At 40.8% G+C, this 26,843-nt stretch overlaps 1 protein-coding gene across 1 annotated transcript in view; it reads right to left on the reverse strand.

The window, feature by feature from the left end:
* The window catches only part of PTPRR (protein tyrosine phosphatase receptor type R), a 153,306-nt gene extending 149,910 nt beyond the window's left edge, over positions 1 to 3,396 (reverse strand). Inside the window, exons 1-2 of the mRNA XM_086610723.1 lie at positions 3,338 to 3,396; positions 2,802 to 2,840 (exon numbers count right to left, since the gene is read on the reverse strand). Of these exons, the coding sequence (XP_086466849.1) occupies positions 2,802 to 2,840; positions 3,338 to 3,396 (98 nt within the window). The remainder of the gene's footprint in view (positions 1 to 2,801; positions 2,841 to 3,337) is intronic.
* Positions 3,397 to 26,843: the final 23,447 nt, after the last annotated feature.

The raw sequence follows: 26,843 nt of genomic DNA on the forward strand, positions 1-26,843 counted from the left end.
TTCAAGATGGACAACAAAATATATTTTGGAAATGGCCCATCCTGTAGAAATGAGAGATTAACAAATCTAATTACACAACATACTCTTTGCACTCACGCAAATCTATTTCGGCCAGCCGACAGTGCAGAAGTTCAAATACGTTCCAAGAAAATTATTAGCCTGAACTTGGTTTTCTGAGAAGACCACATAGCCCCAGTAGCCCAAGTAGGTTACACACGTTTACAGTGTGAAACACTTCCTTGATCTTAGTATACTGTGGATAAGGCCCTAGCCAAGATCAGACTTTGGCTCCCAGACTGCTACGGATGCCTCAGGTGACCCTAACAAGTGGGCCACTCTTGTCGCTACAGGGGAACTTGAAACTTCCTCTTAATCTGATGAAGGGGGAAAACACTCCTTCTTCACCCTCCAAGTTTCAGCTCTGAACACAAGCAGTATGCACTAATGAGATACTCAGAGAAGTAATTCATTAGAAACACTGGTGCTTCTGCTACACATTACCTTTAAACATTGCCAGTCTCCAACCCTTAAGAGAGAGAAGACAGACTCCTGTGTCGAGTTCTGGACCTATACAGAAAACGTAAATACTCTTTCGTGGCCTCCAGAGAAGCCATCAGAAGCTATGAAGAACTGAAGTACCACAGTATGTCAGCAAAAGGTGATTTTGGTGCCTTTAAGCTTCAGATATCCCAGCATACACAAAAATTCAGAAAGCGAGGCTTAGGACGAAGCTTGAAAAATAGAATTCCTAGAGGTTTCTCTTCAATAAGCTTAGGAAACTTGATCCTAAAGTGAATTTTGACACTCTGCTCACACTACCCCACTTCAGAACATAGTGTTATTCATGACTGACTTGTAATATTCGCCCAGTGCTGATACCATCCTTGAAAATAATTTTATTCCTTCTCCTAAAATTCCCAATTCCCCCCCCCAAAGTGTATTTACAAATAATTATAGTTTATTCTGCCTTGGTATTGAGGAGAGCAGACTAGATGTTCAGCTTGTGATTCCATGTTATTTCTTCTAATCAAAAAGATGCTGAATCTTCACCTATTTCTCAGCTAAGTATAGCTATTTTTATGTCAATGGAAAATCTTATTTCATTATTTGTTCCAAAATGAACAATAATCAGTGGCTACTTTCAAACTCGCATCAGAACTTCACAGCAGTAAGTTTGTATCTACCTTTGCTCCTGGAAGACAGCCTACCCTTCCTTCATCTAGATCATCCAATGTAATAACCATTCCTACTTCCTTTAGTAACATATGCTGAACTGTGACTTGATACTGGTATAATTTGTTGATTGTTTCTTTGAGTTCTTCAGTCTGCACAATGTCATGATTGATCATCACTCTTTTTCTTAGGCTCTGGCTCCTGATGAATGTTGCTACTTCTTCCTCTGTTCTTTCCTACTGGTTGACTTTTCCTTCTTCCATGCAACTCCTCACATGCTGCTTCTGCTTTTCCTTAGATGTTTGTGGGTTTTGTTTTTTAACAAAAAAGTCTGTCTTGATCTTGCTTCCATGTTTCCCTCACTGTAACCCCCCCTCCTTAATTTAGCTTCCTCTGTACAACAGCATTCTCCTTTCTCAAAATCTCAGATTATCTTTAGTTGCATTTCCAAACCCCAGAGCTTTGCTTCTAGAACCTCTAACTGAAACACTTCATCGATTAATAAAGTGCAACAAGAAGCTCCAGAGTGATGTAGAATGTATACTTTCTGCACCTTGAACATCTTCACTGTTTGCGCTAATTTCAGTATTTCCACCATTGCCACCAGTTGTCATATTTGTGTTTATCATACTTCCTGGAAAAGAAAATTGGAAAAATCCCTACGAAACTCCCTGTTCTGCTGATTTTAGCTGTTCTGCTTGCTGGTTCCAACAAGGTGTTCACTTGATTTTCTTAGTTATCTCTAGAAACATAAAAGATTCTGTCTTGAATTAAAAAGAAAAAAAAAACAGTCTACAGAAGAATGATGGATAGTGGGTCAGTAGACGTCCATGTGGAATACCCATATGGTCTAAATACATGGGAAGCACAAAATTTTGTCCTGACAATAGATAGGTAAATTACAATAATGCTAGATAGTACACGCCGCCGAGCCTGTCTTACGCTACAAATGTATATTGCATATGCAGAAATTAAAGCCTATAATAAATAGTAAATCTGATCTGAAAGATGTTGTGGGCACTTTTGACTGTCCCAGTTAGCCTCTGCTTAACAGAGAAATCCCAAGATTTCTCTAGACTGTCTTGACTCCATGAATAGTCTCAGAGTTGACCTTTTACTTTAAAGCAACCTGCCAGAAAATTCTTAGATTCCCAATTCCCAAATACTTTCACTTTCTCTAAAACAGACAGATAAAAAACTTCAAGATACTCAAGATCCATTAATAAGCCAGTAACACAGCAGCATGGTTTTCTCTTTTTAAAACATAAAAATATCATAGATTTACAGATTTTTTTATCTCACATCCTCTAGAGCCAGAAACGAGAACTTTATTCAACTGGAAAAGGAGAGTCCCAGTGGGACGTAACATTATTTTGTAAACCTGATAGGGTCAAGATAATGGTGCCTAAAGTCTTGATGTGTGTCTGGAAAAACAATTTGAGGTCATTGTCTGAAGTCCTATTGTTTGTTTTAACCTGAACAAATTAGATTCATAATAAGCGATGTTCCTGAACATTTCAATTTTCTATAATCAGAAGTACACTGTGTATTTACTACTGGTAGGTAGTGCAGCCACCTCAAACCCATTGACAGAACTGCTGCGCAACATCTCATGTGTGAGCAAAATGCACAAGTGAATACAGACACATAGTGCACATATTTTAAAACTCACACGTCATATTATAACTAGTACTATAATAACACCGAGATCTCTTTTTAGTTACAGATGTCTTGGTATATTACATAGCTTGAGACTTTCATGCAAACAAGCTGGAAATTGGAGGAAAAAAGGCAGAAAACAGTCATTTCATAAGAGAAAAACATGCTGAAACTTGGCTAATTGATTTCAAAGATAAATTCAACTCAAATGCAATCTAAGTTACAGTACTTGATGCTGCTGCCAAATAATTCCTCATTTTCTGCAAAAAGATTTACTAAACTTTGATAATTAAATTTTATACCCTGAGCTTCACTTTCTTTTTTTCTTTCTGTTTAGTTCACAGTTCTGAAAGATGCTCTTTGTCCCATACAAGCTTTCCTCACACCCTATAAACCAGCCTCAGACCTTGGACAGGCTTGATCTTTTAACATCTCTTGCACAATGGCTCATCTCTTCTTGAACAGCCACCCAGAGTCACTGTGACAGGCAGGTCAAAGTACTTACACAGCCCATTGATCAACTCTCTCCAGTAATGCCAATGTTCCTACAACTGGGAGATTCATTGTCTGCCTCTTCTTAGTCCATTGAGATGGATATGGTCTCACATCCTGCAGAGCAGAGTTTGCAGCTCTCTCTTGTCTATATAAGGGCCAAGTAGGTATGCGCTCAGAGGAAGTGGGGAAAAAAATATCTCTTGGCATCTCTGCTAAAATGCTTAATAGCATGCTAGCCATTTATGAGCATGGCTCTAACTCTCAGGAGTCCCAATGACAAAGATATTAAGGGAAATACTAACTGCTGGTAATTTCTAGATAGAGGATAAACACTACTACAGGTTTGAAAGACTGCTGTCTTATCTGGGCTGTGGCGGTTGTCCTTTCTGGTGCAGGCAAGCAGACCTTTCTTGGGCTGTGACTTTAAAAGATACAAAAGTCTACTCTTTTATCTCTGTTTCATCTATCTTACTGGAAAAAAAAAAAAAAACAGAACATATCAAGAGGAGTCAACATATCTAGTGGGAAATAAAAGTGTTTTAAATGACGCCAAAAGCACAAATGAAAACAAAAGCTGTCTGGAGGCAATATGCCTTGCATCTGTACTGTCTAGTTAACAGTATGTCTTACTGTCTGCAAAGCAGTACATCAATCAAATCTAAATCTCATTAGGATAGGCTATGCAGTTTTAGCCAAACACAAACTACTGTTCAGCAAGGTGGATCAAGAATTATTAGCAATAAAATTAGTGGCAAAAATATGACTTCACTATTAGCTGGACAACAGAATTGATTTTCAAAAGGTGAGGCAAACCAGGCAAACATGAAAAGGAAAAACTACAAATCTACTTGCTGCTTTGGTAGCACATGCATGATGCCAACATATTGGAAGTTTTGGAACTGATGAAAGAATTCACCTGGGAAAATACCTTCCCACACATAACAGTCCTTGTAGCAGAGAGACTTGCAGGCTGTGACTGTTTCAGAGAATCAGAGAATAACATCATTCAGAGAATAACAAAACACAAAGCCTGATTAGATCCTTCCTTCACACCACAGCTTTCTCTTAAGACAAAAGTGTCTTTGTTAAAGTAATACAAATGAAGATACTCCCTACCCAAAGTAGGCTGCTAGATCTAATCTTTCACTGGGCATGCTCCTTGATAGCATCTCATGGCCTCCTTCAGCTAGAAGTTTCTCAGCTCTGTTACATTCAAAGTCTTGTTCACAAGCAAAGAAACAGCACACCTTATACACGTAAGTAAAGCCGAGAGCTCATTGTTAGCATAATGAAAACCTTAGCAATCTAATTCAAGAAGCATCATCAGTCTAGATCTAATTTTTACAGGAAAACAAAGAATAATAATACAGAAAGCCAAAATAATATCAATAATACAATTAAAATCGTCTGTCCCTTTCCCTGGTGTTATGCTCACCCCTCCACTGCTTCTCTGGGTCCTAAAGGCCAGTGGTTCACACTGGTGTTGACAATGGGGGGATTACAAGGAGTTGTCAGTGTTTGGAGTCCTTCGCTGGGAGGAATATGTGCTGATGGATTATTCTTCCTCCCCTCTTCTTCCTTCCTCTTAGGGCCATGTATATATTTGTTTGCTAACAGGCATTTATACCTTTCTCTTTCTTCAGTTGGTCTGCAGCTCCAGGTTACATCTGAATTTACTATAAATGGTGCCATGTACGTATGTCAGATACTATTTCTTTGTTTTCTTTACTAACCCCTAAAACCAGTTTTCTCAATCTCCAGGTCTGCATTTTTACCTATTGCTGAGCTATTTATAGCATGGGGTCTTCAGTGCCAAGTCTGCTCCCCAACTCTGATCATCCCACGCCTGTACTCCTCTACGCCATATCCCATGCCTCCACTCTCAGTGCTTCTGCTGTTCTACCAGGCCTGTGTTACTACTATCTGTAAAGAACTAGAGTTGCACCACAAAAAGATAAAGAAGAGTAAATCAGATATAGATGCTTGGTCAATGAGAGGAACTGCTGTCAGAGTTAAACCAAGTAAAACAGGCAGATCAAGCAAAGCTCAGGTGGAGCAAGCCTGACAAGCCTCAATCATGAGGCCTTGCAAACTCAGTACAAAAGTTATGGCTTTGTTACTAGCAAAGGCAACACCATATTACAGGGCTACAAGGTCACAGTCCTTCATAGGAAGGGTTCCGCGCTTCCCTAGCTAGGTCCAGTACTCAAAAGGCCAGGCCTTTTGCAGCAGAGGAACAGCACCCATGACATACCAAATTCACAGCAAGTGAGCTGAGCTAAGCAAGTACCGAAAACAGGACAACTGTAAAAATTCGGAAATATATATTTTGATTTGCCCTTGAACAAAATGTTCGGAACTTTTGACCAAAATGAAAAATTCAGACAAAATCAGTTCGTACAAACTGTGTGTACAGATGCGCGTGTGGGGTACATACAATTCCTTTTCCCTGTGTGTGCTCGTGTGCATGAGAGTGAGCGAGTGCACACGTGTGCACATGAGAGAGCATCAGAGCACCCCAGGGAGAGGGAGAGAGTACACATGAGGAGAAGTGGGAAAAAAAAAGAGATGATTGCAAGGATTTTTTTTTTCTTTTCTAATATGCAATCTGCTGAAAATAGAAACAACTGCAAATTCATTTTTGCTGAATTTGTCCTTTTCAGTAGGGCAGGGGGAAAATATGCTCTGGCCAAAAATATCCACATCTACAGTGAATTTGAATTAAGCACGAGTGGTGTCTTTTTCAAAAAGGCACTTTGCATCTCGTTTTATGGGCCCGTTGCCTGATATGCCAATAATGAAACTGGATACTACAGACCATTGATTTTACTAGGTCTACTCATGTGAACTAAGAGACGAGCCATTGGTCCCAAAGGCACTTAAGTATTCTGCCATATTTATGCCCTGGCACTAATGTACTGTATAGTCTCACATCAGACTGTTATTTCCAGAAAGTGTGAGTAAGTGCTGCATCGATTTGCTAATTTTGTGATTACTGACATTTTCCAGATTCTGCTCTGCATAACATGGACGTAAATACATAGTATCGCCGCAAAATATATAGTATCTCCACAGAAATCAGTAACTGGTATGAAGGAAAGTCAAGTTCAGTCTCAAAGTTTTGGCTGTGTTTTTTTGCCTTAATACTCTAGGAAATCACACTGAGGATTTCTGAGCAGATCTTATTAAGCTCTCCAAGTAGTTATTCCAAAACCATGCTGAAAATCCTACAGAACAATGACTGAGCTTTATACAGTAATGGTCCTACCCCTCTTTCAAGTCCCCTGAGTCTATCAAACCTCTTAACATCCCCGTAGAGGGGGACCACCATCAAACACAGCCACCCACTGCTATCTCGTTAGCCACCTTCTAGAGAGAGAGACTCCCCCAAGAGCCCAATTCATGGTTTTTCAGCAAGTCTCCTGCTTCACTCTCCAGAGAAGGTGGAACCAGCCTTTGCAGTCTAAGATGTTTCAGTCTGCTCATAATACAACAAATGAAATTAGGCAGGGATTCCCACATCACAAACCTCAATAATTTCCTAATGGATGTACTGCACATAAACCTCTCGTAGAAGATGATGTCTTTCAAAATCAGGAATAGCAAGCATTTCCATATGTAAAAACATGACAAGAGTCTCTTCTCCAACTAAATACTTGCTCAAAAACATGAAGTCAGATATTGAATTATAAAACTATTTCTCCCCAACAAAACCTTTAAAGAGACAGATGACTACCCTCTTATTATCCAAGAGTCTACTAATAAAAGGCACAAATATCTATTCTAGTAAAAACACCCACTTGTGGCCAGCAATATGTTTTCTAAAGAAGGCAATTGTAAGTACCAGCTTCATTTAGATCATGTTAGTGTAATGAAGCACAATTCCAATACATTTTTAAAATCAATAGCTCCTTCACACTCACTCTAAGAGCATTTAGAAGCTAGTATTTTTCACTCATTAGTATGAGGTTACTGAAATGGATCTGATTGCAAATGCATTTTGTGCAGATCTCACCTCAACCCTAGAAGTACAATACCCAGATTTTCTTATTTTTATGACAAAGCTTGTGCATTTGCATTTTGTAGAAAATAAGCTCTCAACACTTAAGTAGAAACTGCAGTCCATTCAAGTAATTTCCAACCATGAGAATACCACACATCGCATGTTTGACCAGGAAAGCTGAAGTACTAGCTTCTGCTCAGCAGAACTTAGCTCCGGGGAGATCTTCTAGCAGCCTTCCAGTACCTACAGGGGGCCTACAAGAAAGGTGGAGAGGGACTTTTTACAAGGGCATGTAATGATAGGACAAGGGGCAATGACTTTAAACCGAAAAAGTGTGGATTTCAATTAGATATAAGGAAGTGATTCTTCACTCTGAGTGTGGTGAGGCACTGGAACAGGTTGTCCAGAGAAGTTGTGGATGCCCCATCCCTGGAAGTGTTCAAGGCCAGGCTGGATGAGGCTTTGAGCAACCTGATCTAGTGGAATATGTCCCTGCCCATGGCAGGGAGGTTGGAACTAAATGATCTTTAAGGACCATTTCAACCCAAACCATTCTATGAATTTATGAAAATCACCCTGTGGAGTTCGGAAACAATTCACTGAGAACCAGTCTAGCATATTTATAACATGTGCTTCTACACCTAGTCAATTCTACCCAAAGGAGTGTTAGCCTGTGGTCAAAGAAATTTTAGTTGTGATATAAGCAATCCTTATGTTCTTACAGCATTGCCCATAAGAAGATAAAAATGTCACTATTTCCTCACCTGGATTTTACCTGATTCAGCTGGAGGGCTTGGGGAATGGATCCATCAAGAGGCTGAGACTAGGATCTACATGCTTCGTCTCTGAAAAGGCTGGTAGGGAAGTATTGGTCCATATTGACTTAAGGTTGTCAATGCATCTCTTCATTGATGAGGAGAATAACAAAACGAGGTAATAGAAGCCCTTAGCACGCTAGTGTAAGGCCTTTGCTCAAGAAACCATGACTTAGATGAGCTGACCAAATCTTCAGTTGTTAACTCTTTGCTTTTCCAGGACCAGGATTTGCTCATCTTAAAAGCAAATTCTGCAAAAACACTCTCTCGAAGAGAGATTTTAATATAAGGCAGGTGGTGAGTTGATATGGTGACTGTTAACTCAGCAAGTTTTTTTCTAGTCTAGTTGATTTTCCTAGCCTATCTCCTGTGACTGGATATTTAAGTCATCATATATTTTAATTCTGTTCACGAAACTTGTTAAAACAGAAAATGAGGTGAAATAGTTAATTAGTTGAGTAATCTGCATGACGCAAATGGCTCTAATTACAAGTTAGCCTAATGCATTACTTTGTGTTTTTGCTACCACCTGCCATCGTTTTACAAGGAAACAATGCTTCCTAGTCATCTTGGGAGACATCAGGTTTTTATTGCAAGAACACGTATTAGATCATACCTGCTAAAAAAGAGTGTAACCTGCGCTGTCGTGCACTCTCTCATGCAATTCATAATGTAAGTTGAAGGTTCACGCTGACCTGTAATCAGTCGCTACAGATGTAGGTCTTCATCCAACACTCTTTATGGGTTGATTGCTTCACCTGCTGCACTTGGCAGAAGGGCCTAATCCTGTTTTCAATGATGCACACACGAGTGTCTCTGATTTCAGCAAGCAATATATGGGTATACCAACAGCACAGTTGGATTTCATTTTCTGTTTACACAGCTGTCATGCTTTATTAGAATGAGTATCTAAATCCACTTAGTAAAATGGTACCTTTCTAAGCACAAGAAAATTCCCGATGACATTTTTGACAAGAATATTTTCCATTTTTTGTGTGAACACATATGTGGCTACCTTAACACAACCACAGTAGAATTGTCTTTCCATAGCAAACCAGATCTGCAATATGACATGCATTACCTTTCCATTACAAAACACAGTACAGAATAAATATTTTTTGCTGTAGCATTAGCACAAGTAAATATAGACTTACATGTTCTCTAAATTCTATTATCATCTACTGATATCAAGGGAGATTTTGTTAACGTCTGCTAAGAGTGTCTTTTGCACTGCCCAGAAGCATGCCTCATGTATATTCAGCCTCAGAACAAAAAAGTCAAGCAGTTTCCATCACATTACAAAAAAAAATTTGAGATTTGGGATATAATTTGTGACCCAGCACTAGTGGCAAGTGGAATGTATTTTGTGATTCCACATGAACCAAAGCTGCAAAATCACCATCAATAATTCATAAGTTTAGGCTATACATAAAAGATGTCCATAGTGGTAGCCTGTGGAAGACCAAATTTTCTACTTGCATCAGATGAAACAGAAATCTTACCAGTTTAAGTGTGCTATGTTATTTCATTGTTATGACATCTTCAATGACTTCCAACAAGAGCAAGTTGTATGCAGCCCTGCCTTAGAGGAAGCACAGCTCTTGCACTCAATGGGAGCCGTGCCCAATATGCAAAGGCTGAATTCGGCTCCTGTCCACCCCCTTTGTGCCTCCTCTGAAACAATTATTTTCTGAGATTGCCCAGGGAACAAAGTCAACACCCTATAAATGGCTATTTTTTTCTCATGATTAGAGAAATTTCCATTATAAAGCGCAAGCTTTGTTTGTAAACACTCCCAGTAACTTAATGAAAGAATTAAAACTTAGTAAGGAAAGTAAATGGCTTACTGGCAGGATATAAACTCAGTTTCCATTAGTAGGACAGAAAAGTGAAGCACATCAAAACTAACTCAAAGTCCACTATTAATAGAGGATACATTAAGATTAGAAGGCATGTTATGTCAAATAGAGGCTGTACACTAATTTCATACAGATGATCATTTTAATACGTGTTGTACAAGAACAATCTAAAAGCAGCTTAAGGCTTTTATTAAAATGGATCATGAAAAGCTCCCTATCTTTCAGTCAATAATCTCTTGCACACATGAATATAAGGCAGAACAGCATGAGCTTCCTAACTACAGATATACAGGAAAGATTTTATGAAGTGTAGCCTAATATTCCAGGGCAATAAAAGACTAATAACCGAGGCTAACTACTTCTCCTGACACCAGTAAACAAAAGAATGCAGTGCCCGCTTCCTGATGTATCCATATAAACAACTATTTTCATAACACAGGTTACTTGGGGGGGGGGGGGGTATATATATTCGTGCACTGCTTCCACATTAAGAGAGACACGGAACTCAATTACTACTTTTAATGATTATGATTTGCAATAAAACAATGCAAATTAGCTATATCTTAAAAATCTTTCCTAAAGCCAACAGTCCCGGTAGCAAAAAAAAAAAAAACAAAAAAAAAACAAACAACAAACAAACAGTACCTAGAGACTGCATTTAATTGTTTTCCTTAATTAAACTTCAGCGAAGTTAAAAACAGGGTGCAACAGCTATTTGCTACTTCATCGGTAGCTACGCTTGCCACAAACGATAAAACAAAGAAACTCTTCAACTTTACTAATTGAGAATTCACTTATACAGCTCCCCCAGAATTCATCTCCTTCCGGGGAGTATATATGCTTAAGTCTGCACAGGAGAGGGAGACTCTGAGAAATAAGCAGTTTTTCATGATCCAAGAGAAGCCCGAGATTTACGCCAGAAACACAAGCTACGACTATCAGGAGGAACCTGGCAGCGGAACTTCAGACACGCGCTGGGGTGCTCGTGGCTCACCGCGTTTCTGAAGGAGGCACACGTTTCGCCAGCAAAGCAGAGACAGGATTTATCAGCACCGCTACGGCCGACACGACTGCTGTCGCAGCTGAAATTTCGCTTTCTAAAAATCCTGCTGCCACGAGCGAATACAAGTAGCAACGCCGCCTCCCCCAGTAAATTTGGGGAAAAAAAAAAAAAAAAAGAAGAAGAAGAAGAAGAAGAAGAAGAAGAAGAAGGGCTGAAGACGCGCGATTTTCTTTCGCTGCCCCAACCCCCGGCCAGGTCCACGCGTCCCAGGGCCACGCGGCGGGGGGCTCGCCCGCCGCCGCCACCCGGGGCCGCCCGCTGTCCGCGGTGCTGAACGGCGCTCGCGCCGCCCACCCGCTACCCGCCCGGGGCTGGCGGCCGCCGGCAGCCGTTATCTCGCCAAATCCCCCGCCTCCTTCCGCCCTCCCCCGCCACAACAGGTGCGCTGCCGGGCGCAATCGTGTGCCCGCCGCCTTTCCCGCCTCACCGGCCGGCACCGGCCGCCCCCTCTCACCTGCGGCGCGGAGGTGGAGCAGGAGGCACAGCGCCCGGAGGCACGCGGCCGCCCGCCGCATGGTGCGAGCCGGGCTGAGGCGAGGCGAGGCGAGCCGGGCAGCGCCGCGCCGCGCCGCCGCGTCCCGCTCCCCTCCCCGCCCCCGCCAGTGAGCATGCCTGGGAGGGGGCTGCGCATGCGCAGCGCCTCGCGGGCGGGAGGGCGGCGGGGCGGGGGGCTGCCCTCAGCTGCCTCGTCGGGGCGGCGTGAGGCGAGGGGTGAGTCCGGACGGCGGGCGGCGGCTGCTGCGACTGGGCTGCTACCTCTCCCCTCCCGGGAGAATGGGTTGTGGGCGGGCCACGGGAAGCCCAAGTGTCCAGGGATGAGAGGCGGAGGGAGAGACTGCCACTTCCAGCCGCACGTATGGGCAGGAGGCGACAGCGAGGGGGGTGGTTTCTCCCCCAGCTCCCCGCCAAAGCAGCAGTCGGGGGTCGCTACTGCAGCGAAGCGGTGAGATTTGCGTCTCGCCAGTATTGCAGCGCTGATGAGGCTCGTCTCAGAAGATTTGACATGTCTGGGAGGACTTTGACGGCGTGGTTTTGTGCTTGCAGCGAAGGCAATCCTCCCTTTCAATACGTTGTGAAACACGCTGTGTTGTAAAATAAGTAGTTAGGAAAAACTGCTTGATGGAAATCACAGCTGATACAAAAATAAAGTAACGTTTGCCTGTGATCTGCTGAACTCCAGGCAGTGGTTCAGACCAGACTGATGCAACACCTACTCAGGAGACACTCGGTATCAGAGACCCACATAAAGAGGCCAAACATCAAACAGCCCTGTAACAAAGCCATTTGCTAAAGTTGAGTTTAATTGATCAAAAGAGTCACTGGAGGCTAACCTTGACAGGAAGCAGCAGGTGCGTCACTCGGCAAGTGATCTGTCTACAGACTACTGCTGGATCTGGCAAAGCAGTGTACGGGCACGGACAGGTCTGCGGCTGAAAGGTTGTGTCCTGAATAGAAAGTAAAGAGGGAGATTAACAGGGCTTGCTGGCTTTTAACTTGCTTTAAATTAACTTTTCCTCAGAAATTTTATTCATAGAAAGATGGGAAGAGCTGCACAGGGCCTGATATCTAGATGCGATTGCTTGTGTGACTGTATGTATGCAAATGAGCTTCCTTTGTCAGCCCCCACGTGGCTGTTCACACGTATAGGCAGTTAGATCGTTCTCTTGACAGCAACGTAAATAAAAAAAGGCTTGGGTCGGAAGACAGCGGTCGATCTTGAGCTCTGCCCGAAACAGGGAGTTGAAATGGTCAAGGGAATTTTTGAACAAGGAGTGATATTTGAGCCCTGTCATCTCAGCAATGTCTTTTGTAGGTACCATACCTCAGATGCCCTGCTAAGGCGCAAGATTTCTGCTGCTTCCACTACTGAGATGATAATTTGCTGTGGGTATATACAAATTACAGCATGTCTTGTTCCAGTTTAATCCTACTAGTTCTGACTAGTAGAAATAAAAGCAAAAAAATGAAAGAAGTCTATCTGTGCAGTGCACCCCACTTGCACCCCACAACTGCAGTTCCTGTGTGCCCAGGCCTCAGAGTTATACATAAGGGAAAAACAAGTAGGGGACTACACTTCACTGTTGTGCAGTGCAAGTTACAATTTAGATGACTTCTAGGGAAAGACATAAGAAAAATTTACTTACAGTCCTCTGATGTTTTGTTATTGCCCACAAGTCATCACCCTTGTGCGTTCTAGGTTAAGGATTTAGGGTCAAATCTGTCAACAGTATAACTCCACTGAAGCTAATGGTATTGATTTGTCCCCATGTGGTTACAGAAGAGGCAGCTGTGGTTTCATATGATTGAGCACTGTAGCAATATCTGCTCACCTCACTTGTAGAGCCCTAGAGCACAAAGACCAGATGACTCACCAGTGCTCTGTTAAGAAAATTGTTTTCCACTGGGAAAATATTTTTAAATATGGTTTTGATCCCACATCCAAGAAAACATTCAGGCTTTCAACTCATATTTAAGCTGAATGCAATGAGAAACTAAGACAAAATGATTTGCTGAATTTTATGTGAATGCATCCTTTTTAAAAGGCAGTCTCGTCAATGCAAAATGGAAGCATTACTGAGGAGTGGGAAGCTGTTACATGGAAGTGAGCTAACACATGTTGCATCAGCTTGAATTCTCTAGCTTCACTGATTTTTTTATTTTCAAATACAGAACATGATATTAATAGAGTGGAGATCACTAGTGTGTGGCTTACTCTGAGAGGGTGTATTAAGTCTAGAGCTGAATTAAGTGTTCGGCTGAATGCTGAATATTGCCAATATTTATAAGTGAAGTAAATGATATGGGATACTGCTAATTCTTTTCAATGTTTTTTCCATAGTACCTTCTTCTCTTTTGATGTGACAGATTGAGTATGCTGCTGAGAAGTCACACTCAATATTGGTAACAATTAAGAGAGACTGTTTCAAGTGTTAGAGTTCTTACTGTTTTCTTCCCCTGTCACACTGGGTGGGTCATCTTCCTTCTCTGGGAATCATTTTGCACTAGACTTCCATTGACAAATTGCTTTAAGAGGAAGCTAAAACAATGAAAGCCAAATTCAAAGCCAATCTTCAGTTTAAGAGGGCAGCAATACATAGATTAGCAAGCAGAGAACATATCTGAAGAAAAGAGAATCACACTTTTGTCTAAGATGAATAATATGAATGCTCATATCTATTGTCCCTCGACAAGCTTCAGCAGAAAACTGAAGCACCGTGTAGTAATAAATGAAAGCAGGTTAGAAGAGGAGGAGGGGTGAAGACGAGGTTATATGCATAGATCAAAGGATTATTTGGAGAGATGAATGCAAATCAGAAAAAGAATTACTTTTTGGTGTGTGCATGTGTGTGTGTACAGCAATCTCAGCAGAGGAAATCTCATGACATGTACTATCAGGTCTCACACTGAATAATATTGCTAGGATGGCAAGAGGGTTTTTTTAACACAGTGCTGAAAGGTAACTGGACCAACTCGGGCACAAAAAGAAAGCCTATAGGGGGTGGAAGCAAGGACAGGTACCCTGGGAAGAATACAGAGAAATTGTCCGAGCAACCAGATATCAGGTTAGGAAAGCTAAAGCCCTGATAGAGTTAAATCTGGCCAGGGACATCAAGGGCAACAAGAAAGGCTTCTATAGATATATCAGTGATAAAAAGAGATCTAGGGAAAATGTAGGCCCTCTCCGGAAGGAAACGGGGGACTTGGCCACCCAGGATTTGGAGAAAGCTGAGGTTCTCAATGACTTCTTTGCCTCAGTCTTCACTGGCAAGAGCTCTAGCGGCATGGCCCAAGTCATGGAAGGCAAAGGCAGGGACTGGCAGAATGAAGAACTGCCCACTGTAGGAGAAGATCAGGTTTGAGACCATCTAAAGAACCTGAAGGTGGACAAGTCCATGGGACCAGATGAGATGCATCCGCGGGTCCCGAGGGAACTGGCAGATGAAGTTGCTAAGCCACTATCCATCATATTTCAGAAGTCGTGGCAATCTGGTGAAGTTCCCAATGACTGGAAGAGGGGAAACATAGCCCCCATCTTTAAAAAGGGGAAAAAAGAAGACCCAGGGAACTACAGGCCAGTCAGTCTCACCTCTGTGCCTGGCAAGATCATGGAGCAGATCCTCCTGGCAACTATGCTAAGGCACACAGAAAACAAGGAGGTGATTGGTGACAGCCAACATGGCTTCACTAAGGGCAAATCCTGCCTGACTAATTTGGTGGCCTTCTATGATGAGGTTACAGCATTGATGGATAGGGGAAGCGCAACTGACATTGTCTACCTGGACTTATCCAAAGCATTTGATACTGTCCCACACCACATCCTTGTCTCTAAACTGGAAAGACGTGGTTTTGATGGATGGACCACTCGGTGGATAAGGAATTGGCTGGATGGTCGCACTCAAAGAGTTGTGGTCAACGGTTCAATGTCCACGTGGAGGCCTGTGACGAGTAGTGTTCCTCAGGGGTCAGTACTGGGACCAGTGCTATTTAACATCTTTGTTGGCGACATGGACAGTGGGATTGAGTGCACCCTCAGCAAGTTTGCAGATGACACCAAGTTGTGTGGTGTTGTGGACACGCTGGAGGAAAAGTATGCCATCCAGAGGGCCCTTGACAGGCTGGAGAGATAGGCCTGTGAGAACCTCATGAAGTTCAACAAGGCCAAGTGCAAGGTCCTGCACGTGGGTCAGGGCAATCCCATGCACAAGTACAGGCTGGGCAGAGAATGGATTGAGAGCAGCTCGGAGGAAAAGGACTTGGGAGTGCTGGTGGATGAGAAGCTCAACATGAGCTGGCAATGTGCACTGGCAGCCCAGAAAGCAAATCGTATCCTGGGCTGTATCAAAAGGAGCGTGGCCAGCAGGTCGAGGGAGGTGATTCTGCCCCTCTACTCTGCTCTCGTGAGACCCCACCTGGAATACTGTGTTCAGCTCTGGAGTCCTCAACACAAGAAGAACATGGAGCTACTGGAACGAGTCCAGAGGAGGGCCACGAACATGATCAGAGGGCTGGAGCACCTCTGCTATGAAGACAGGCTGAGAGAGTTGGGACTGTTCATCCTGGAGAAGAGAAGGCTCTGGGGTGATCTTATTGCAGCCTTCCAGTACCTAAAGGGGGCCTACAGGAAAGCTGGAGAGGGTCTTTTTCCAAGGGTGTGTAGTGATAGGACAAGGGGCAATGGCTTTAAACTGAAAGAGGGCAGATTTAGGTTAGATATAAGAAAGAAATTCTTTACATTGAGAGTGGTGAGGTACTGGAACAGGTTGCCCAGAGAGGTTGTGGATGCCCCATCCCTGGAAGTGTTCAAGGCCAGGTTGGATGAGGCTTTGAGCAATCTGGTGTAGTGGAGGATTTCCCTGCCCGTGGCAGGGGGATTGGAACTAGATGATCTTTGAGATCCCTTCCAACCCGAACCATTCTATGATTCTGTGATTCTATTCTATAACTGCTACAGGAAAAGTGTCAGGGAGTAGCTTGTGTCCTGAGAGATTGCCTGTGGGCAAAATCGTTATTGTACCAATGCAAATGCATCATATTCCTTAATGAGTATTGTCATTATAGGATTACAGCCTTCCAAAGTGGTCTGAGACTCTCCAGTGTTTTTTTGGCAGAATCTGTAACATAGACGTGAAAAACTGACACCGACTCAGCTGAAACACAACAAAAACTTTGACACTGTGAGAAAGAGGGAGAGGATGCAATCGTATACGTGGCTATGTGTGTAGATGTGAAACTTTAAGACCATTTTCCAGATTTTCACAAGATCACTTTATAATTGTTATATAATTTTAATTTTTCTCTTTTTTTCTGATGATATTACCTGTAGCTTAAATAGAGACATTTCACTGCTGTTTCATGAGACTGTTTGGAAAGAATCAAATGGATTAAAGAGTACCTGACCAAAAGCTGCCTGTTAAAGACACAAGACAAACCACAGTTAATCCCCAGTGTGAGCAGCTGAAGTACTGAACGAGACCTGTAAGGGGCTGGAGTGCCCCGAACCAGTATGGAGGGCCAGACACTGGCACTTGCAAAGGCATCTAGTCTTGCTGATTACTTCTCTTCTGGCAGCCAGCTTCGTTCATACGTTGCCAGCAAAGTTACATTATTTTGTTTTGATGTGAAGATATATAGTTGCAGGTCACCTGCTTTCCAATGCAGTGCCCAAAAGATGTGGTGTTCCACAGTATCTTCTGGAGGTTACAATACTGCAGAAAGGAAGGAGAAACGAAGTCGGCAATTCAGACACTGGTTATGGCTTTCTCTGTATTTTGCATGTGAAAGAGGAGAGAAATGAGTGTGATGTGGAGCTGCTTATTCCTACCAAGTTGTTGATAGCTTGTCTCAGCATTTTGTGTTGAGTGGTAAAATACTTTTACATAGATTTGAAATAAAAAGGATGCCTCTTTATCTTCTTGCCCATGGCAAGGTCTCTTAGCATTGTTTCCATCTGAAATCTAATTGTGCAAATGTGCCAGAAATGTCAGCTTTCCTTTCTGCTGCGCTGCATTAGCTGTTCCATTGTTTTGCCTGAAAGTGGGACATGAAAACACAGGTAAAAATATTCCAAATATAAGTGTAGGATTCACTTCACCTAACCTGACATCTGCGAGGTAGATATCTTCCTCTGAGCTAGTCATACTGAGCTGCCTTTGTCATCAAGAGAGAGGAATAGGAAATCCTAGAGCGTATTTCATCTGACCTCTTTTAGGTATCAATCCTGGGATGAGTCATACCCCAAAATGCAGGTTTTTCTCCACTGACAGTAATGGGAATTTAAGATAATTAGCTCCCATACAGATATGAATATTCACTTGAGTGACTCTTACTACAAAGTTGTTCACCTGGGCATTTTTCCAGATTTCTAACTGGAGATATCTGTGGGTTTGAGTTGGTGACAAACAACCCTCCACAAGGACATAATTCACAGTTCTATGTTAGCAGAAGTTTTTGGCTCTCTGTCCAGGTCCATTCATAGCAAATATCTGGAACAGCAAGTGACAGCTCTGATTTCATACAGCCCAGGCACCATTTCACAATCTTCTCTGATTTCTTCTCCCTTTTAGGCTATTCATACCAGAAGGCAGTAACGATCTCTTCCTTAAATGTTCTACCAGGAGCGTCAAGATTCATAAAGTCAGGCACTTTAAGTTGCAACACAGGAAGAAAAAGATGTAAAAAGAAGTTTCAGATTATCCTCAAAAGACCTTTAGTCAAAGCTAGGAATATATCTCTTGAACTGTACTTATTTCTATAGTCAGTTACTTCATGTCAAAGTAATTTAATATGATATGCATTTCTCATAAAATTCTGGTAAAAAACCCACAAATATGTATGTATATACTGATAGGCCTTTAAATATGGAAGGCAAGTTACTTGTGGTGCCTAAAAACTACACAGTACATCTAGAAAGGAAGCAGCTATGCTTGAGATTTAAAGTAACTTGCACAGTACAGTTTATACTTGATTCAAACTTCTCAACACAGAAGTAAATAAATTTACTTAGAGATAATAATAATAATAATAATAATAATAATAATAATAATAATAATAATAATAATAAATAATGAGATTCTGTCTCAAGTGAGTCAAACTTCAGGCAACACAGCTCTAATCCATAGATGCCCACGTCAGAGTAAGTTCAGGTTCAGATAAGATGAGGGAATTTGGACATTTGTCTATTTGCAGTATTAGCCTCAGATGCTTTATTTCGATGTTATATTTCAAGAAGCGTACTATTCCTTGAAATAGGAAATAAAAATCAGTCAAAATCGAATTAATTGAATATGCAATTTGGCACAAAGTTGACTTTCTTGTCCTAGCCCAAGTAAAAAAGAACAAACTGCCAGTCGTCTCTCTGATTGGTCTAACATTCAGTATTTTCTTGTATAAGCACAAAGCTTGATTTTAATGAAGATTTGCCTGATTTGGCTGCCCATTGGCTTTTCAAACAATGTTTCTAAAATATGCTTTCAACTAGGAGATGAGGTTTCAGTGCACCAAAAACTGCAGCACCTTAGGCTGGATCACAAGAACATGGACAGGAAACTGCTGTCTGTCAGTATCGAACTGACGTTCATGGAACATTAGGGGATGGGAGTCATCGCAGTTGTCCTCAGCAAATAACAAGTAAACATCTTGTATAATTAACATTCAGCCAGACACTGTTCAGAGATTCAACGGGTAGAAGAATTTTTTCATTAATTATTTTACTTTTGGGTACCGTTTGATTAATTTTTGATTAGACAGGTTACATACAATAAATGTAAAGATCTTGATGTTATTGCCCTAATCAGAAAGTTTAGATAATTGGTGGGACTCTGTTATCTCTTCATGTCAGGCTGAAGTTACATGTGTTTCCTAAGGGACAAGGTACCTGATGACCCGAGACATCTCAGGTTGGGGCCAATAAAATCTCTGGATAAACTCTATGTTTATCTATCTCTAGGTAATTTTTTTAAGTTTGGTCACTGTTTTAAAGTATCGAAACTTCACTTTTCTACTCACACTGCTGGTTACACACACAAACAATCCTACTGAAGTTCATGGGTGTCCTAAACAAGTCTTTTTCAGTGACCAGTCAAAAACATGGAATGAAACTCCACAGATATTAAGAACCATGGCAAAAGCTTATTTGCATTCATTCCAAGTCTAAGGCGTATTTATTCAGACTTCACTTATCCAGCATAAACCCACAGCATAATGCACATAATATTTGTTCTAAAATCTCAAACAATCTTCCTCTGGGGCACAAGATGGGGAAAAGAAGAAACAGCCTCAGGCAGATGAGAGCCGGGTTGCTTAATACAATTCTGGAAGGAAGACCAGTCTCATAGCAACAAATTGGTATAAGCTGAACAGTATGGGGCTACACACTGAGTTTGAGGAGCTTGCAGAACACTCCTAAATCTTTACAGAAGTCACACATTTTCTTATTAGAAATATTACTTCTCAGGTGTTTTGTTTGCTTACTTGTTTTATAAATACAAACTGGAAAGCAGCAGCCTAGAACAAATGCATATCCCACTTAAATAATATGTATATAAATATGATAAACATATATAATATAATATTTAAATAATGTTTAAAGTTAAATGTACTTTTAAAGAGAGTAGTAAAGGAATAATCAAAAAGATAAAAAGTCTAATGTGCACGTTTTAAAAATAAATTATTTACAGCAAAACATATCCAGTCTACAGGTTTGGAAGGATTTTTATGAATTATGAGGACTGTATGATAATTTCCTAGCAAGCCTAGATACTCAAGTATACCCAGTTTTGTTGAGCATTGAAAATGTTATTGTGATTCACAAATAAAGCACAATTTATTCTTTAGCAAAGAGTTAGAGAATGCTTAAATAAGAATTTCAGAACATCTGCAATTTTTAAGTCTCTAATTAAGATTTCCTGGCATCTTCTACTAGAGGATGCTTTTTTTCCCAGTTGCTTCTAAAGTCTATAATTTTTTAAAGATTTGACCTGAAATTTTCCATATCTCTTTTGGAGAGTTCGCTTAATTTTATTGCAACAAATCTGGCTCTACCTATTAATGCCAAGAGGTACCCATTAAAAAGATGTTATCTCTAGTATAGCCACGCTTTTGATTGAAAGTGAGAGCCATTCTGATGTCAGGATGTATCTATTGTTACCGTAAAACATTGTCCCAGATTTGAGAAAGTTATGAAAACTAACATTTTCAGTGTGTGTACTTGAGAGTTTCTGGAGATGGGACTGCTGTTTGTTTTCAGCTGAAAGCAAACTTCTCTGAAAATTTCATCTGCTCTGAATATAGTCCAGTTCTAGTTGCTGTCTGGAATGGTTGTGGGCCGTTCCATCAGAGCAAAAGTGCATGTTCCATTGTAGCCTCCTTGTAACTACTGTTTTTAGCATCAGGGAGTCATAAGGTGGCAGAACAGAATACAGGGAACTTCTTTCTCTCTCTGCTCCTGGTAGTATAGAGGAGAAAGAAGCTCAAAGGGAAATATCAAAACAGGTATGAATGGAAAGGAAAATATCAGCAACATGAGACAGCACAGGCATTAATATTCTAATGCAGTCTGATTGCAAAGGGAAGACTGAAGTACAGTAGTGGACAGGGGAAAACACAAGAGATGAGACAAAAAGTGGTCAGGGAAGCAGGAGGAGCTGACAACAGAAGTATGAGGGTCTGTGGACAGGATGCCAGATTCTTTGCAAGTTGAAAAAAACATCTCCAATTTGCTAAGCAGCAAGTAATTTTATCCAAACAAAATAAATAAATAAATAAATAAATAAACAGAAAGAAAATAAAAGAAATAAACAAAGCTCCTCTCTGCAATTTATATTCTGGAGAAATAAAAAATGAGAGGCCAACATTTAGTAATTTTTTCTCTTAATGCCAGTTTAGGGACTCCAGTCCTGCTTTCCTAGTCACATGAGCTTCCCCAACAACACCTAGGGAACAAGGAAAATCATTGTGCATATTAACCATGACTTTTTAATGGATAAAAAAGGAAAAGGAAAATTAAAAACAGACCGCACACACACAAAAAAAGAACGGCTATTTCATTGTAATTCTTTTTATTTATCCTTCTTGTGGAAAGGCTTTAACAAAGACTACATCACTGAGTGTGGTCTAACCATATGGAGTCCAAAATGCCTACTTCTTTCAAGTAGCAGCAAGTCTTCTCTTAACGTAATGTAAGTAACAGAGGTATCTATAGGTGGATCAGCAATTCCAGCTAAGGACTGATCAGACCTATGTAATGTATCACAGACAACCTATCCTGTAGGGTTAGAGATGATCAATGGATAGAAATTTGAAGTCTTATAAAATATGGAAAGTAGTTTTATAAAAATAAGTAATTTGCGGAGTTGTCAAAAATAATAATCATATAACTATATCTCAGTAGTCTTATATAAAAAAAAGAAATCTTTCTAATCTTCTCTGTTCCCCGTAGTATTTTAATTTAAATAGTAAATCAATAACCTAATAGGAACTTCAAAATGGATGTATCAGTCTAATTTCTTGGCAATGCTTTACCACTTTGTCTTTCACAGGACAATGAAGTCTTGTCGTCGTGTTACAGAAGCATTCATGAAAAGAAAATCTGGATTCCCAAGTGCTGTATTGCAGTGTTTTTGCTTCACCATTCATTTTCATTTAGCTGGCTATTTCTTAATTTATATGAGCCAACTGACACACTATGAAAATTGCAGTAAACTTGAGAATAGGAACAAATGCTTTCTTTGGCTACTTGTTCTATAATTTTATTTTATTTTTTTTATCATAGAATCATAGAATCATAGAGTGGTTAGGGTTGGAAGGGACCTCAAAGATCATCTAGTTCCAATCCCCCTGCCATGGGCAGGGAAATCCTCCACTACACCAGGTTGCCCAAAGCCTCATCCAACCTGGCCTTGAACACTGCCAGGGATGGGGCATCCACAACTTCTCTGGGCAACCTGTTCCAGTACCTCACCACCCTCAATGTAAAGAATTTCTTTCTTATATCTAACCTAAATCTGCCCTCTTTCAGTTTAAATCCATTGCCCCTTGTCCTATCACTACACGCCCTTGGAAAAAGACCCTCTCCAGCTTTCCTGTAGGCCCCCTTTAGGTACTGGAAAGCTGCTAACTGGCATTTATAACTTCAGAAAAGCAGGAGCCCATCAGGTCAGACGTGCAAGCTTCTTACTGTCTACAGGCTCATTATCTTCGTCCACCCCTAATACACTCCTGACGTGTTTCCATCACGTGGCATCAAAACAAAGCTGTGTCCACCTTTGCTGCTAATATGTCACTACTATTTCTTTTGTTTCTCAAGATAATAATCTTTTTTCTTTTAAAGTCTAGAATCTTCCTGATACTCAACTCTGCCATAAGGTTTATTTTCTTGAAAATAAAGTTTTTTCAGCCTTCTGAGACAGCCCTTGCTCTTTCCAGTGACATGCAATGGTGGTCTAACTCTTCCTCAATTGCTTTTTTACTTACAGTTGCTTTTACATTTTATTAGCGTGTAAACCACTTCCAAAATAATAATTAGATTCCTACAAAGCACAAAGCTTTTTATACACTTTCCGACTTGCAGCATAAAATGAAATGGTGTTAAAAATTGCAGAACATCTTGAGTCCTTAAAAAATATGTTTAGTGGTTTACGGATAATGTATTTTATCTTTTAACACATGAAACTGATACTTCACTTACAAAGGATGAGGAATTCCTTTATTTATCCAGAGCATTTCCTAGCGGAAAGTAATTTCCCCTAAACCTAACTCATAAGTACATATTTTTGTGTTCTCCAGTCATCACTAGTACAAAAAAAAAAATCATAGATACCTTTTCAGATTGACAAAAATACTGATGAGATTGGAATGGTTTGACATTACAATTTTGCTAATAACTACCTTTGAATCAATATTGGTTTTTTTCCCTACACTTTGCTACCAAAAAGTAGTACTAAGCCACAGGCAAAGTGCGTCACTCTTCCTCCAGCAGCTGGTACCCTGAGAGGGAAATAGCCTACAATGCTTGAAGTGGTTCAGGTCGCAGAGGACATCGTCTGTGTAACAATTTCAACTTGTTGTTACTTCTTGGGAATCTGTACAATTCCAAGTTATTTGTAAAATGCAAATTGAAGAGAAAAATCATCTGATACGGAAGGTTTCAATTGAAACATTATGTTTACACTTACACAGCCAAGCCAAATACCTCATTGTTTAGACTCTATTGCTAAATCTTACATGCTTTTAAACCAGTTGATAATGACTAAGTACAGTCTCATTGTTCTAACTCTGTCTTTTTGGATACAATCCTAGGTCAGACCTCTCATCGGGCTTTTTAATCTGACAGGAAGCTGCACAGGAGTCCCAAATTAGTGTCAAAGAGCCCGTTCTTGGACATCTCACGTTAACATTAAACAATTGCCATCCCTTGTTTCATCTTAAAATATGATCTCTGAGGAGATCATAAACTAGATATCCTAGGAGCAAGGAAGGAAATAGCCAAGCATATTGACAAAATTTCTTAACTGTTAAAGATTTATTCTTAAAGCACGCAGGTTTTCAAAGACCTCACCATAAGATAAATTTTCTCAGCACCTCATCTCTGTTGTTCTGCAGTGCTTCTGTCAGACTGTCGGTGGTGTAAAGGGGAAAATTGATTTTGCTCCCTCTATCCTACAAACATTTTCTATCACATTGCTATGGCTGGCCCCCATGACCTGACTGCCACGCAGCCTTGCTCCTGTGTCATGTTTCCACTGATATGTTGCAGCTCTTTCCCTCATTATAGCAAACTCTTCAGCAAATCTCTGTAGATTCCGAGAGGGATCAGACAAGGCTTGACAGACAGTTTCTGTGTTGGTGTAGGTGTGGTTATGACAGTCAGCAGTACACTTCTAAAAAGAAGTCAAGCTCCTTTTCTGGACTCAACAACCATTTTCCATAAAATTCATTTTATCTGCCTTGTTAAAGACTAGAAAAGATTCTAGAGGCATGTTTGACTCTGCCACAGTGGTACAGAAATGTTATGGTAGCAAAGTCAGATATGCAGGAGATGAGAAACATGCAGATTAAGTTTGCTGAGAAAAGTTTACTTTGGTCCTGTTGTGCCTATCCACTAAGATGCAGCTTCCATGAGATGGCCACATACCACACTTTTTCCTGAGATAAAACAAGAAACGGTGTAATACAACAGGATAGTCTTCAGACTCTATTCCTGACATTTGAGATGTTTGCACGAGTTTTCTTCAAATGTGTACGCAGTTCCAGCATTTGCAGTGAGGAAAAGAAAAAAGAGAGAAAAGAAACAAACCCAACAGTGTAAATGCCATGACACAGGAAAGGATCAAAAACTCACATTACAGTGGGGATTTCATCCATCCAAATAGCTTATGCTAAGGTGTCTATGTAAAATAAACTCATCCACTAGTGTTAAGAACTACATAGCGCATAATGTAAAGGTTTAATTACCTTTAGTTTTCCACTCATCTTGGCCTTCTCATGATCATTTTTGAGTTTCTTTAGATGCTGCTAGATGAAAGTGGTATCATATGATAATCTCGGTGTAAAAGGGTTGTGCCTTTTTAAACTAGCATAGATGTAGAAAAACTGTTTCCTTAGACTTACATTGATTTCAAACACACTGCTGAATCTGGCCAGGATCTCTCAGAATACTAATAAAATATATGTAATTTATATAATAAAATACATTATTGCAGCTTGGACAGGTGGGACTGGATATAATGGTCATTTATGATACAGCTGAAAGATCACCTCTCCAGTTTTTTGAAGACTAAGTGCTAATGAAGTGTTTAACTGTGGATGCTGATGGAGCACTGAAGACTTCCAGTTTGGTGTGCGTGTACCTCAAAACCATTTGTAATTCCCGAGTTCATTGTATGATTCATTGCAATCTTTGAGAATTGGTCCTTCACAGCAACATTTCCGGTTCTTTTTGACACCCCTTCCCCGACATTGGGGTCCTTGGAGGATCATCCCAGTCTTCACTTATTCACAGAGCCACAATGTAAAATGAATAGTATTTTTAGTTACAAAAGCATAGTATTTTAAATCTCTAACATCTCTAGTCTTACACAGATGTGTCCACACACTCTCACAGTCCTGGGCCGAACCCCAGTAGGGAAGGAAAGTGCAGACTTTACCTGATGGATGAATGCAGACTAGCATCTGGGGAAGTCGCCCCAGCTGCAGGTGGACGTGAGTATGGCTGCATGCCCTGGGATCTCCGGCAGGAGAAGGCAGCTGTGAATTCTGCCGTGAGCTTCCCAGGAGCCCAGGAACAGAAAATCTACCAGAGAAGTGCTGAACTAATGAACAACTTTGGCTTTGTGGTTTCCTGGCTGATGGAGCTCCTGAGCATTTGACAGCTTGATGCTTGTCTCCTAGGCGACTCTGCTACCATCATAATTCCTCTGCAACTGCACATCTGTCCCAGGGCACATATCTACGTTTTATTTATTGTGCTTAAGTCCCCTCTTGGAAGTTACCCCACTCCCTCACCATTCTGGCTCACAGCTACTTTTCCATTTATATTCATTAGACCCTCTCAGAGATGAGCAGTATTCACAGTTGAGATTCAAGGAAAACTGTAAAGTTCAAATAGCAGAAACCCAAACTAAGCCCAAGTAGCAGGCTCAGTCTTAAAGAAGACCCCAGGGAATTCTCAGTATCGGTCAGGAGACGCTCACTAGATGTCACTGTTCTCCAGAAATAAACATGTGAGCACTTTTTTCTGGCTGTAAATATAGTGGGTCTTTAACAAAGTGGTGCAGCAACTCGTATATTCAGAAACTGAGATCGTCTACAAAATTTCCATAGTTCGGCAAAAGGTTTCTCCAAATGCCTTACTTCACTGGCACTGTCTGATTTTCCTCTCGCTTATCTCAATGCAAACCAAGACTAACTTCTCTCAAAATTGAATAGTAGTCCTGGTTCATGGCCACAGAGGGATCCTGCCATTTTTCAATGTTTTACCTAACCATACTTTATAAGATATATGCTTTAGAAATGGAGTGATCTCAGAATGAACAATGCAGCACTTTACACTGCCTGGCTGCATGTGTACTTAACATTTTTTCACTCTGCAGATAAAGAAAATTTAAAAATATTTTGATGACACTTTTGTCCAAGTGCTTGGTTTTGGGCACTTAACTTCGTACGTCTAAACTAGAAGATAGTTTTTTTAGGCTCCCTGTATGATCACTAGAGAGCAACTGTCGCTCACAGCGATTCAGAAAGGAAGCACAATTCACATGGTTCTGGGGGATCTTCTCTTT

The sequence above is a fragment of the Tauraco erythrolophus genome, chromosome 4 (assembly GCF_009769465.1).
Source record: "Tauraco erythrolophus isolate bTauEry1 chromosome 4, bTauEry1.pri, whole genome shotgun sequence".
Classification (NCBI taxonomy): domain Eukaryota; kingdom Metazoa; phylum Chordata; class Aves; order Musophagiformes; family Musophagidae; genus Tauraco; species Tauraco erythrolophus.